This window comes from Triturus cristatus, chromosome 8 (genome assembly GCF_964204655.1).
Source record: "Triturus cristatus chromosome 8, aTriCri1.1, whole genome shotgun sequence".
NCBI lineage: Eukaryota > Metazoa > Chordata > Amphibia > Caudata > Salamandridae > Triturus > Triturus cristatus.
The window spans coordinates 1,230,781,995-1,230,795,773 of NC_140591.1; the positions used below are offsets into that span (position 1 = coordinate 1,230,781,995).

Here is a 13,779-nt window from a genome sequence, read left to right on the forward strand (position 1 = left end):
TCCCTACGGGAAGCTTGGGAGAGAGACATAGGACTCATAAAAGATGACGATTGGGTAGAGGCCCTCCAAAGCCCTACAGAACTAGCCATACGGGTGCATTTTTGCCTCATACAACTACGCATACTACACAGATTCTGCTACTCAAGATCCTTGTTGCACTGCCTGGGTCACTACGACTCAGCCCTTTGCTCTAGGGTTTGTGGAGCGGTTAGTTCATTCTTTCATAACCTTTGAGGCTGCCCAGTAATTCAACAGTATTGAAGGGAGGTCACACAGGTCATGGCCACGGTTACAGGCCTTGCTGTTCCCCTTGAGGTTAAATGGCTGGTATTGAGCATAACGGGGAAGGAAACTTGGCCCAGGTATCTTAAAACATTTTTGATGTTAGCGGGAGGGGTGGCCAAACACAACATTTCTCAAACAATGTTGACTCCTGGTCATTCGGGACTGGAAGAACGATCCAGACTGATGTCACCTAGCAGACAATGAAGTTTACCAGAGTAGGGGCGGCCTCAAAAGTCTGACAAGATCTGGAGCAGAAGGAGCCAATATAGAGAGATTTAAGGGATTGTCAGGGGATCTGTGGGAGGGAGGTAGAAGGGTGTTTTGGTTTGGATTGTATATCTTTAAGTTCTAATATGACTGCATTGCTATAAACGTGATACATCTATTGACTTCATCTCTACTTGAAACTGCTGCAGTTTGATTCTCTCCACACTGACTAGCTATGTGCATATCCAACATTGTAAACATTGATTCATACTTAGCAACTGCTTAATAAACAGAGTAATAAAAAAAAACAATCATACATTGTGTAATGTAATCAGGTAAAGTTCTCACAGTCGTTTGGGCATATTTTTTGCTATATACAAACAGCAAATAAAATAAAAAAAATAGATGATAATGCAATGAAATTTAGTGAGCAAATTTATACCTGTTATTTATAGTCATGCTTGTGGGAAACCAATCTCTTGTGATTTTTAGGCAATAAAACATAAACATTCAGCATCAAAAAATGTACATTAAGGTATATGATGTTATCTTAACTGAAAAGTCATTCTTGTAGCCATTCACAATGATGTTTAGAAAATTCTGATGTTGTTGTTTTAACATGGTTCACTTTCAACCAGAGGCAACGAGTTGTGTCAGATAATTGAACATGCATATAATTGATTAGAGCTTGGAAGCCTTAGTTTGCTGCCTCTAATTACCTGTGTTCATTAAAAAGACAGTTATACATTTGTACAATTCCAAAATATTTATTGCCTGAGAATATTAATTTAAATACATCTGTGGGTGTTTGTTAATTGAAATATTATGTGGTCCCTTCCTGCCCAGTCATAAGAAAGCATGCATACATAGTGAAGCCAATAGTTATGCTGGAACATTTCCTAACAGCGTTTTGGTTTGGCATTTGCAGCATCTTGCCCAATAAGAAAACTAAATTACAAGCAAAAGGTGAAGATGTAAGAAGCGTTCACTCAGACTATGATGCCCAAAGCATGCGCAGCAACAGATCGATTCCACACTCTCACAGGTGAGATTGTTTTGTGTGAATTTCAAGTTGCCAACAGAGTCATATGGATTTTACCAAAGGAAATACAGTCCTGGGGATTAGCATTGTATGCACTGATACTCCCAATAGTAAGCCTGATGTATTTCAGCTTCTCACTGGGTCATTGAATGGAAACAGTATATCTTGCTTTTGAGAAAATGCTTTGGAAGTAAAGGATAAAGGCTTGTCTTTCATGCTCATCTCATTGACCCCAGCACTACTGCAACACAGTAAACCATAGAAAGTCTCAGCCAAGTGTATCTCAGCACTCATGGCTTGCGGATTTCCTAAACAACTGCTGCAACAGCTAATAGTATGAAGTACAAAGGGCAGTTTGTGAACCAGGATGTGCAAATTGCATTCTGATTGGTTTGCGAACTGCCCTCCATTGTGTGATGCAATTGATGCACTAGTCAGTCACATCGTAAAGTGGATATTCACAGGAGTTTGCAAAGGTTCCTGCCTCCAAGTGAACTTCTCAAATGTTTAATAAGTCTTTAAATCTCTCAAGGTTTATCAGCGGTTGATTGTTCATGTTTGGTGTCCTGTATCTCTACTTTACAGTTTAATGTGTACATCTACCCTTTACATTGGCTACTTTTACATCAGTGCATTATTAATAAAATATAGCTCACATCCAACAATGAGTGACTGAGAACAGACTTAGGGCCTATTAACAAGTCTGGCAGTCTGAGGCCTGCCAGACTCGTGGGGGCGCGGCGGTGGGAGTCCAGCCACAGACGCACCAGTGGACCGACCGCCCCATTACGAGCTGTGAGGTCAGATCACCAATGCAACGCCGCAGCCATCATTCCCTGGGGGTGGTGTGGCAGTCAGGGCCTTAGTAATATGCTGGTGGTGCCAATGTGGCACAGCCAAGCATATTAGAGGTTTCAGGTAGGGGTGGGCGGAATTTGCGTAACCGCGTTACGCAAATCTCCGCGAAACGGTAAAAAATCTCCGCGAACACGCAGAAATTCCGCGAACACGCGGAATTGCTTGTTCGCGATACTTTTTGCCTGTTCGCGATCGCTGTTTGCGTGCTCGGGGTGAAATATCTCGCGAACACGCATATTGAGAACGCGAACAAGCAAAAAATTTCGCGAAGTCGCGGAACGCAGATTTTTGGGCAATTTCGCGTTCTCCGCGGAACGCGAAATTACCCAAATTCCGCAAATTCCGCGAACGGAACGAAATTTACCGCCCAGGCCTAGTTTCAGGACGGCCAGCGGTGTCATGGAGGTCTTGCCTTCGTGTATAGGCTGGTCTTCCTGAACCAAAGGGGGCCTTACAGGGTCCCCTGTTGCCCCTGTGCAATGGGATGCACGCAGAGTTGCATAATATGTGCCCCCCTGTGTGCATACTCCCCAGTTCCTGCAGGGCATGGACTTTACAGTCCATGCCGTGCAGGAACTGTTTTTGGTGTTCTCATGTCGGTACTCATTTTCAGAGGCACTGATGTGGGATCGTCAAAAAAAGTCCACCAGGCACGAGGAAACTCGTAATCTGGCAAACAGTGCAACCACAGGTTTGGTGGTGCGGGAGCAGACCGCCAGTGTGCCAGTCCACTCCCGCACCGCCAAACTTGTAATTAGGCCTTAGTCAGTTCTTTCTAATAGGGTCAGACCATGTGCTGAAAAAAAGGACTGGAAATTTAATTGACTATTCAAATTGGTGAGATAATAATTTATAGAACCTGGGCAAGGATTTTGAAGAATGGACATCCAGTGATTGGCAGATCAATGTGGAGGCGGCTACATCTATATCGTCTGAAATGGCTCACAGGAGCTCGACCATCCCTTGATGCAGACCAACACCGACAGAGCAATTATTGAGGTGAAAGTAGATTTTGTAACACCCAGTGGCTGATAAATTTAGGCCAGAAAAATATTGCTTGGATGCGAGTGAAGAAAACTTAGCAACCTGAGTGTTGCCTTGCTTTGCCCCAAAATAGCACATATCTTCTGTCTGGAGAGGCTCAGAAAAAAGAAATGGTGTAGTTCAAAGTCCTGTCCTTAACCAATAAAGCTACATTTGGCCAGGTACTAAAATACCTGAAAGACTGTCGGTCGCTGTATTTACCCTTCCATAGAAATTTGGTCAGGTGAAAAAAAAACTTCGCCCCCCCCCAAAAAAAGTCTGTCGAGTGAAGGCAGGAGGCAGGTTTTAAACCAGCCAGGTAACCTGGCTCTCTAAAGACATTTCAGAGCAGCTGTCCCCCTGAATGAGCGCCGAGTGGCTTTTATTTTAGCAGATTCAGGAAAGGACACTGCTTTGCTTTGCACAAACCTCTTGGATGCCTAAAGCGGCTAAAGAAATGCCTGTGATGATGATGCTATTAGCCAAGTTCCGTAATTCAAACTACTTTTCCTCAATCGTATTTAAGCCTCAATAGAACGCAAAGTGTTTTCTCACCTGTTCCAAAATATATCCAGTCCTACTGAGTAGTGTTCACTCTCAAGTCTAGATTAGATTGCAAAGAAAATACAACACTGAAGAATCTCCCAAGATAGAAGAACCTACGCTATGAAAATAAAGCGGAACCCTATTTAAGCTCTGCGTGCATATTTGAAGGTGGAAGGTCTCATTATAATTTCCAGAATTGCAGTCAGCTTCTTTCTAGTAGCTCAAATCTTGTGAGAGTTTTAGGGCCAGATGTACGACCATGTCATTTAGCGACTCGCAAATTGCGCTCAATTGCGAGTCGCAATTTGCGAATTACTAAATGACATGTACAATTGTGTCAGAGACACTGATTGCGATTCCCAATGGGGTCACAAAACTTGAGGCTCATGAATATTAATGAGCCACTCGCAATTTGTGACCCCATTGGGAATGGCTGGCCCTCCCAGGGATGGTGGCCTGCTGGGCTCAGCAGACCTCCATGTTTGGGACTGCTTGTCAATCAAGCAGTTTTTTTTTTTTAAATGCAGCCCGTTTTCCTTAAAGGAAAACGAGATGCATTTAAAAAAAAAATGAAACGTTTTTATTTCATTTTTTAAGGGCAGGCAGTGGTCCCTAGGACCACTGCCTGCCCTTAAAAAATATTTTTAGAGTCAGTCACAAAGGAGAAGGGGTCTCCTGGGGACCCCTTTACATTTGAGACTCCATTACCACCTTCTTGAAGAGGGCAGTAAATTGCGAGTGTTTTGTGACCACAATTGCAGTCGCAAAACATTCATCCATGGCTAGGGAGTCACTATTAGAAAGGGAACGTCCCTTCCTAATAGCGAGTTGCAAAACACTATTTTGTGAGTCGCATTTTTTGGGACTCACAAAATAGTGTTTGTACATGGCCATGTAGGTTTTTGCGTGTGCAAACGAGTCGCAAACCCGTTTGCGCACTCAAAAACTGGTCGTACATCTGGTCCCTAGTCTTCACAAACATTTCTATCAAGAACCACCCAACAGTTTCACCATAGAGAGTTAATTGCCCTCTGGGCTCATCATGACAAGTATTTCGTCGATTCCCTGTGACAAATAGTTCCAGCCCTTACCAAGGTAAAGGGCACTGTATAAAGTATCTCCCATTCTTGGAGTGAATATTTAGGGGTATGCCGTGTGGACCAGATTTCTCTTTACCTCATCTGCTTTAGTTCTCTCATTTCTGTTGTAGCTGTGTTGTGAGCTCTTCTCATACATAGTATATCAGATGTCAGCAGTCCTCTTGCGTTCTTCAAGCCAGGTGTAATATATCATGCACCCCTTTTGAGCCTTTTCTGAAATCGTGTTTTTGCCACATTAAGTTTGGTGAATTCTTGGGTGAGTTTGATCATTAATTTGTAAAATTGTACCCCACTAGCATCAAGTTGATACAATTTTTCCCTCTGCCTATTTTCTCAATCCACTGATTTGAAACTTTGTGAATGTCTCTAGTACGAATGATGGACAGGCTATTGGTTTCATTTATTCAGTAAATTTATGCATTTACATTTTTATTGCAGAAAAATTGTCAGTTGCCTCGAGTCATTCATGGACATGCTGGGCATTCCACCAACTTAGCCATAAGAGAATATGTTGGCGGAATAATCCTATATGTGTCAGAAAGATCATTCCCTCATTTAAATATTAAGGAGACAAAGTGCCTCCTCCTGTGGTAGCTTTAAGTAATTCAAATGTGCCTATCACTTTAACATTAACAGCTTGATGTACAAAGCCATTTTGATGTCGCAAACCCTGCATTTTCCAAAAGCAAATGGTTTGCAACAGCAAAATGTCTTTTTGCTATTTGTCAAATCCATTTGCTATAGGTAGGTAAACACATTTAGGCAGTCGATAAGCATTTCCGAGGTGCAAAATAGGTTTACCCACACACACCGAATTGCAATTAAGAGACGCAAAAGGTACATTCTTTCCTAATTGTGGGTCATTAGGTATGTATCAAAGGTTTGCAATCATAATTAAGGTTGCAAACCATTGAACAGTTACTAACTCTTCCAAAGAGGTGGTGACTGATTCACAAAGTGGGACCTATCCCCGCCAGACCACTTTCTCTTTGGAAATTGTGTTGGGTGACAACAGGGGGCGCAGGCAGTGAGTGGTGCAGGGGTCCTCTACTTGCTCACCTCATTGTGCCCCAAGCAGAAATGTTCAATTTGTTTAAAACAGCACTGGTTCCTTTAAATAACATGGGATTCTTTCATTTAAACAACAATTTTCTGGTCTGCTGTTCTTTACAGGCCAACCATGTGTTGTAGCTAATCATAGGGGCTGTAAATAGAGACATGCCTAATTAATATTCATTAGGCTGGTTGCTCTTCAACCCATCTGTGATTGGAGATTTTGTGGTGTAACTTAATAGAACATAGGTTGCATTGCAAACTCCAAGACCGATTGCAAATAGTCCATGCACAATTTGAAATCACTATTTGTGGCCCTGTCTCTTTGTTAATCAAGTCCACAGTTCTCAAAAGTAGTAGAGTGTGTCAGGGTTTTCTTTCCTTCTAATCAGAACCCTCCCATTGTTTCATATATCGCCAGAACTCAAACCTCATTTTAAATAATTTATTGAACACCGTATTGTATTACACGACATATATGCGTGAAAAGAGTTTGCATTTGCAAAACCAGTGCAGTGCAACATAGCTGGGTTTACTAACACAGAATCATCATTTGTTATTTTTGTAAGTGCCATTGCTTCACCATCCTGGATATGTCATTTGCAATACCCAAATTGTGGTTCCTGCTGTGTCACAAGGAAAAGAACAGTTAACGTTTCTTAAATATATGCCTTGATGCTTTGCAACTTTCTTCTTACAGCTTAGCATTACCTTGGACAGCTGCCTTATCCCCTTCATGTCCCTTTTACAATATGGTGTTTTTAGGTCTTGCCTAGCGACGCAGCGCATTCACTGCTCACCTTGGCGAGATCTATTGTCGTGGGTTTTGCGTCCGAAGGGGGACAGGAGATGTGCATGCGCATCTCTTTTGCTCGCTGTAGCACAAGAGACAGCAGATGTGCGCATACGGAGGACAGGAGATGTGCACGCGTATGGCTCGGGGCGTTAGCACAACTCCTGCTCGCTCGCTCCCTCTCTCCCTCCCTGTCTGCGTGTATGGAGGACAGGATATGTGCATGCGTACGGGTCGGGAAGTGCTGTGCCTGCCTGCCTGCGGTGGACGCAGGAACTCCTGCCACATATAAGTTCATTTGCAGCATTCTGATACAAAGAGCCCACGGCTAAGTACTCGCGCCGCCATTAATACGAGCACTAGTTCCTTTTGTCTTATTATCTGCCTTTGTGAGGAGGGAGTCGGCGTCGTTCGTTCTCTTTAAGTGGATTCCGTGAATAAACGACACCGTGGAGATCGATGGCCGCAGCACCACGTGCGCGCTAGCCATAGACCCTTAAGAGCAAAAAGGATTAATTTCACTTAGATGCTACATTTGATTCTATTGCAGTACATACTCTTATTCTAATTTGGGGGCCTAAATAATACTCAGTTTGTGCCTTTGCAAACAATGGTGCTCGACAGCAATAACAGTAGAAGCCTCGCTCTCCGCTTCTACACCAGGGAAAAAACTGCGATAAATTATTCTTTCATGCGGTCTCTAATAAGGATATTGCACATCACAGAAGAGTTATGTGTTGAGGGCTACCAGAGGACGCTAGATCACAGGAAGCCTTGTTTGGCGTGGCAGAGCTTTATCTAATAGAGCAGTCAGGAGATTGGTTGCCTTCCTACAGCTCCTTGACCCAACTGTGCTCTTGCTCACAGCATAATTTTATAGGACAGCCCAATGCTGGATAAGTCAGGCTCCTGTGACCGGGACTCCTCTATACAGATATATGCAGAAGTCGAGTTTTATTTTTCTGCGGTGTCGTCACAGTGATTTATGAGTAATACAAAAATAGGTGTCGAGGCCAACTTTTATCCTCCACTACTGGCACCGCCCACACCACCACCAGTACCAGACACCTGCCGGTGCTTGGGTACCTGCTAGTGCCTTCACTGCTGGGCTGCTAATCTCAGGCATTTTGTGGGGGGAGCTTACAGTTCCACCAGCGCCCAGTGGCGTCAGCTTATCTTTCAACCCCTGTGTTGCCTTAATGGCAGGTCTTTGTGCCGTAAAGGAGATGGACACTCATTGGATTCAGTTTTTAGTCCAAGAAACACTCCAGTGTGTGTGTCCTTGCTGTGTGCCTGTGCCCCAGCAAGGAGTCAGGTGCGGTTTGCATTTTTAAGTAGACAAAGAAAAAGTCGATACTGCACCTGGTTCCTTACTGGAGCATGGAACTGATTCTATGTCCCTTTAAGGAGCCAGCATGGGACTGTTTTCTATGCCCCTGCAAAGAACCAGCACGGAATTGTATTTGTATGCCCCTGTAAAGAACCAGCATGGAACTGTATTTCAATGCTCCTGCGAAGAAACAGCATGGAACTGTTTTTCTATGCCCCTGCAAAGATACAGCATGGAACTGTTTTTCTATGCCCCGGCAAAGAACCAGCACAGAACTGTATTTCTATGCCCCTGCAATGAACCAGCATAGAACTGTATTTCTATGCCCCTGCAAACAACCAGCATGGAACTGTATTTCTATACCCCTGCAAACAACCAACCCTACCCCTCCCCAGACACCCAACCACCGCAGCTCCTGTGCCAGTCACCCTGCCACCATGCACCCACCCCATCCCTCCCCACACACCCAACCACCCACAGCTCCTGTGCCAGTCACCCTGCCACCCTGCATCCACCCCACCCCAACCCCTCCCCAGACACCCAACCACCTGCAGCTCCTGTGCCAGTCACCCTGCCACCATGCACCCACCCCAACCCCTCCCCAGACACCAAACCACCCGTAGCGCTTGTGCCAGTCACCCTGCCAACATGCACCCACCCCAACCCCTCCCTGGACACCCAACCACCCACAGCTCCTGTGCCAGTCACCCTGCCACCATGCACCCACCCCGTGCTCCCTTTTGTTCTGCTGAGCTCCCTGTGAGCTCCGCTCCCTTCTGTTGTAACTGGGACGCCATTTGCACACCTTTTTCTTGCACATAAAAGGCCCAGGGGGTGGGGAGAGCTCTTTACTAAAAACAATATGTGTGACAGAAATTACAAGCTGTGGAAAAGATGAACCTCATTAGTACCAGTTTAGTACCTGAATTTAACAATCAGCCGGAGTACAGTAACGGATTGAAGTTGGAGAGACCATTCCAGTGCCCAGCACCATCTGCCAGGCTTTTTCGTTAACGTTCATTTAAGCTACGATGTGTTTATTGTAATCTGAGATTCTGCAGTAGGTTGTGGATTCCGTGTCTTGTTTGTGAAATACATAGTGCTGTTTAAAGTGTTGTGGCTGCAGCAGCATATAATTCCATTGTTGTTCCTTTTTCCCCGAACGGCATACTTCTCTTGTCTCCCCTCCCTCATAACCTATTTCCCATATTCTGGTTCTCCAGCGCCGCAAGGTCATACGAATGGCAATAGCGCTATGCAGATATCATCACTCCACTACATACAAAAACACAAATAAAAGCCATTTTTAACAGCATCAGCTTTAGCTTTCACAAATGCGAGACCTGTTGCATTGCAAATGCTTGTTGTGACATGCTGTGGCCGGCTATTTAAGAACAGAGATCGAAATACCGATGACTGCGAAAGATATTTCTTAAATGGAGTTCTGTTGTCCATTGCATGTCTCTATACCTGCATTCATTGCTGTGTAAGATTACACACACAGCAAAGGTCAGTCTCATTAATTTTAATGCAGCAGGCTGCATGTGCCTCACTGTGCCTAGTCCTGTTGCGTTGCACACAGTTACTACATTGGGTGTAGAGGATGTAGCCTAACGGTTAGGGTGGTGGACTTCAAATCTGGGGAACCGGTTTCGAGCCTCGGCAACAACGGTCAACATCCTGTGATTCTGGGCAAATCACTTAATCTCCCTGTACCTAACAAAAATGAATATGTCCTCATTTAAATCAACTGGTGCTCATGTAAAGCGCTCTGATACCTGATTTTGGGTAAAGTTCGCTCTATATCAAACTTCAAGAAAGAAAAAAAAGAAAGGGTGTGCTAAACATGACATCCTTGGTGTGGTCTTACCCTAAACGTTTAGCCTTCAACCCCCCTGTTTTCTGAATTTCCACTGCTAACCAGTGCTAAAGTGCTTGTACTCTCTCCCTGAAACATGTAACAATTGGTTTACACTGGATTGGCATATTAAATTTACTTGCAAGTCCCTAGTATATAGTACTACATGTACCCAAGGCTTGTAAATTAAATGGTACCAGTGGGCCTGAAGCACACATTGTGCAACTCACTTAAGTAGCACTTTAAAACAAGTCTCAGAGCTGCCATAGCAGCCAGAAGTGCAGTTTTAAAACTTCCTTGTTGACCCAGCAAAATAAACTTCTAGCCAGACCTAAACCTTCCTTTTTAAATCATATAAATCACCTGTAGGGTAGGCCCTAAATGCTCATAAGGCAGGTCACATTGTATTTAAAAATTAGGACATGTGTTTTTAAGTTTTACGTGTACTGGTAGAGAAAAAGGCCTATATTTGTTTTGACTACTGTAAGACCTATCTGTTTTTTTTGGATATCATTGGGTTACCTTATTATCTTCAATGGGTGCATATTTTTGATAGGATTCAGGTAGGAATGTCATGTTTAGACTCAAATGAATTGTGATTTAAAATCCTCTTTAATGGAAAAGTCGGATTCTATGTCCCAATTCTGAAAATTACACTTTTATTAAATTGCATTTCTCTTATGCTAACCTTTTTGAGGCCTGCTGCCAGTGTCCTGGGTCACATGGCTGTGAATGGCTCTACTCTTGGGATTTGTGTAATCTTGTCAGACAGTGAGACAAAGGACATTGGGTGTAGGCAGGGTAGTTGGGAATGGAACTGGTCTTTGCCCCACTTACATTTCAAAGGGGCTTGCCAACAGCATGCAGAAACTGACACTAGTCTATAGTCACCCTAGACTTCTTGGAGCCTCGGCTGGAAAAGGGAAGAACTTTCCTGAACAAGATGTGGGGTTCCCCCACTTCAAAGGCTGGCACCAGGTAAAAATATTGGACCCTCAGTACAACTCTTCAGTGCACTCCTGAACCTGTGGACACTACAGGACTATCTTGTTCCCTAGAGGACTGCCTAGCTGTTTGACACCTACCTTGTTCGTCAAAGGATTGCCCTGCCCTCTGAGAATAAAGAATTGGCCTGCTCCCACCTTCCTGATCTAACCTGAGTGACTCCAAGGGACAGTTGCTGACCTACTGTTCTGAGCTACAAGGACACAACAAGCTAAAGAGGCTGCCCAGCTACTGCCCAGCTGATCTGCTGCAACTGGACCTGCTTGGGCCTGCAAATGGACCTGCCTGTGCCCTGCTGGCCTCTGCTAAAGTGAGCCCCTGATCCCTAAGAAGTGCCTCTCCAGATCCAGGACCCTTGACTGGCATCAGAGTGCACTGCGCTTCAAGACAAATGACTCAAATCACTCTAATATAGACAGCAAGGAAAGCTAAGGAGAGTACACAAAAACTTTATAATGGCAGTTACAGACATTGAGTGCCACATCTAATAAACAGTGGGCCAGATGCATGAAGTGGTCATCTTGCAGAGAAAACTTTGCACAGTGACACATTTGATCCACACTCATGACGCATTTCATAACAGTTGACTGCCAGTTATGTCTTCTGCCCCAAGTCAATTCGTTCACAGCAACTTGCATCCGCCTACTCTGTTCAGCTAGGAAGCTAGCCTGTCTTCTGTCAACCCAGGCACTGCGTACAGTAATTTTGGTGACAATTCTCTCTCGCACTGACTACGCAAATGCCACTTATCTTGGCCTTCCGACCTCTGCTTTACATAAACTGCGGGTCGTCATGAAATATGCTGACAGGCTCCTTTTCAAACTTTCGCATTCGGCCCATGCGTCCCCTTTGCTGTACCGTTTGCACTGGGTACCAGTGCCTCACAGAGTCAAACAGTTTAAGGCACTCTGCACTGCTTTTTATGCCAAGTCATAATCAAGCTCCTGAATTGATCAATTGAAAGGATTTCTCACTATACTCTCACCTGTCCTTTGAGATCCTCTGACCCACACCTGCTGACTCTTCCTCACATCAAAAACAGGGGTATTGGACCTGGCCCTTTCTGCAGGATTATCCCCAAACTGTTCGCCTTCCTCTGCCTGTTTTTCTGACCTTCTTTTTGTTGGCTTTAGGACTCTGGGCACTTTACCAATGCTATTCAGGGATAAACTGCATGTGCTCACGCCTCTAAACATGGTATGATATGTTTACACCTGTTTGGCTTATTTGATTTATGTGTAAGTCCCTTGTAGAGTGGTACAACATATACCCTGGGCCTGTAAATTAAATGCTACCAGTGGGCCTGCAGCACTGCTTGTACCACCCACATAAGTATCCTTTCAAACCTGTCTCAATCAATCAATCAATCAGTTACATTTGTAAAGCATGCTACTCACCCGTAAGGGTCTCAAGGCGCTGGGGGGGGGGGGGGGGGGCGGGGTCCGTGCTCGTAGAGCCAGGTCTTGAGCTGCCTTCTGAAGGAGAGGTGGTCCTGTATGGCGCGAAGGTGGCTGGGAAGGGAGTTCCAGGTCTTCGCTGCCAGAAAGGAGAAAGATCTTCCTCCGGCGGTGGCTTTGCGGATGCGGGGTACGGCTGCCAGGGCTTGTCAGGTCGAGCGTAGGGTGCGCGGAGGAGTGTAGAAGGCGACGCGGTGGTTGATGAGTTTTGGTCCGAGGTTGTGCAGGGCTTTGTGTGCGTGGGTGAGGAGTCTGAAGGTGATCCTCTTGTTGACTGGGAGCCAGTGAAGTTTCTTCAGGTGTCCGGAGATGTGGTGGTGGCGGGGTATGTTCAGGATGAGTCGTGCGGCAGCGTTCTGGATTCGTTGCAGTTTCCTCTGCAGCTTGATGGTGATGCCAGCGTACAGAGTGTTCCCATAGTCCAAGCGACTGGTGACGAGGGCGTGGGTGACGGTCTTCCTGGTGTTGGTGGGGATCCAGCGGAAGATCTTGCGGAGCATGCGGAGGGTGTTGAAGCATGCCGAGGTCACCGAGTTGACCTGTCTGGTCATGGAGAGGGATGAGTCCAGGATGAAGCCGAGGTTGCGTGCGTGGTCGGTGGGTTGGGGAGTGCTGCCCAGGGCGGGAGGCCACCAGGAGTCGTCCCAGGCGGAGGGTGTAGGGCCGAGTATGAGGACCTCCGTCTTCTCTGTGTTCAGTTTAAGCCGGCTGTCTGTCATCCAGTTCGCTACTTCCTTCATGCCTTCGTGTAGTCTGGTTCTAGCTGAGGTGGGGTTGTTGGTGAGGGATAAGATGAGCTGGGTGTCGTCGGCGTAGGATATGAGGTCGAGTCCGTGTTTTCGTGCGATGTTCGCCAGGGGGGTCATGTAGATGTTGAAGAGGGTGGGGCTGAGGGAGGATCCTTGGGGGACGCCGCAGATGATCTCTGTGGCTGTGGATCTGAAGGGGGGGAGGCGGACTCTCTGGGTTCTTCCGGAGAGGAAGGAGATGATCCATTCCAGGGCCTTGCCTCTGATGCCGGCGTTGCTGAGGCGACGTATCAGGGTATGGTGGCATACCGTGTCGAAGGCTGCAGAGAGGTCCAGGAGTATGAGGGCCACGGTTTCTCCTTTGTCGGTCAGGGATCTGATGTCGTCCGTGGCTGCGATGAGGGCGGTCTCGGTGCTGTGGTTAGCTCTGAAGCCGAACTGTGAGGGGTCGAGTGAGTCGTTGATTTCCAGGG

The 13,779-nt window shown here is 45.8% G+C and overlaps 1 protein-coding gene across 2 annotated transcripts in view; it reads left to right on the plus strand.

The window, feature by feature from the left end:
• SYTL5 (synaptotagmin like 5) overlaps positions 1–13,779 on the plus strand; it is a 725,724-nt gene that overhangs the window by 430,105 nt on the left and 281,840 nt on the right. For both annotated transcript variants that reach the window (XM_085622910.1, XM_085622911.1), the window contains one exon: positions 1,421–1,537. In XM_085622910.1, the coding sequence (XP_085479036.1) occupies positions 1,421–1,537 (117 nt within the window). The remainder of the gene's footprint in view (positions 1–1,420; positions 1,538–13,779) is intronic.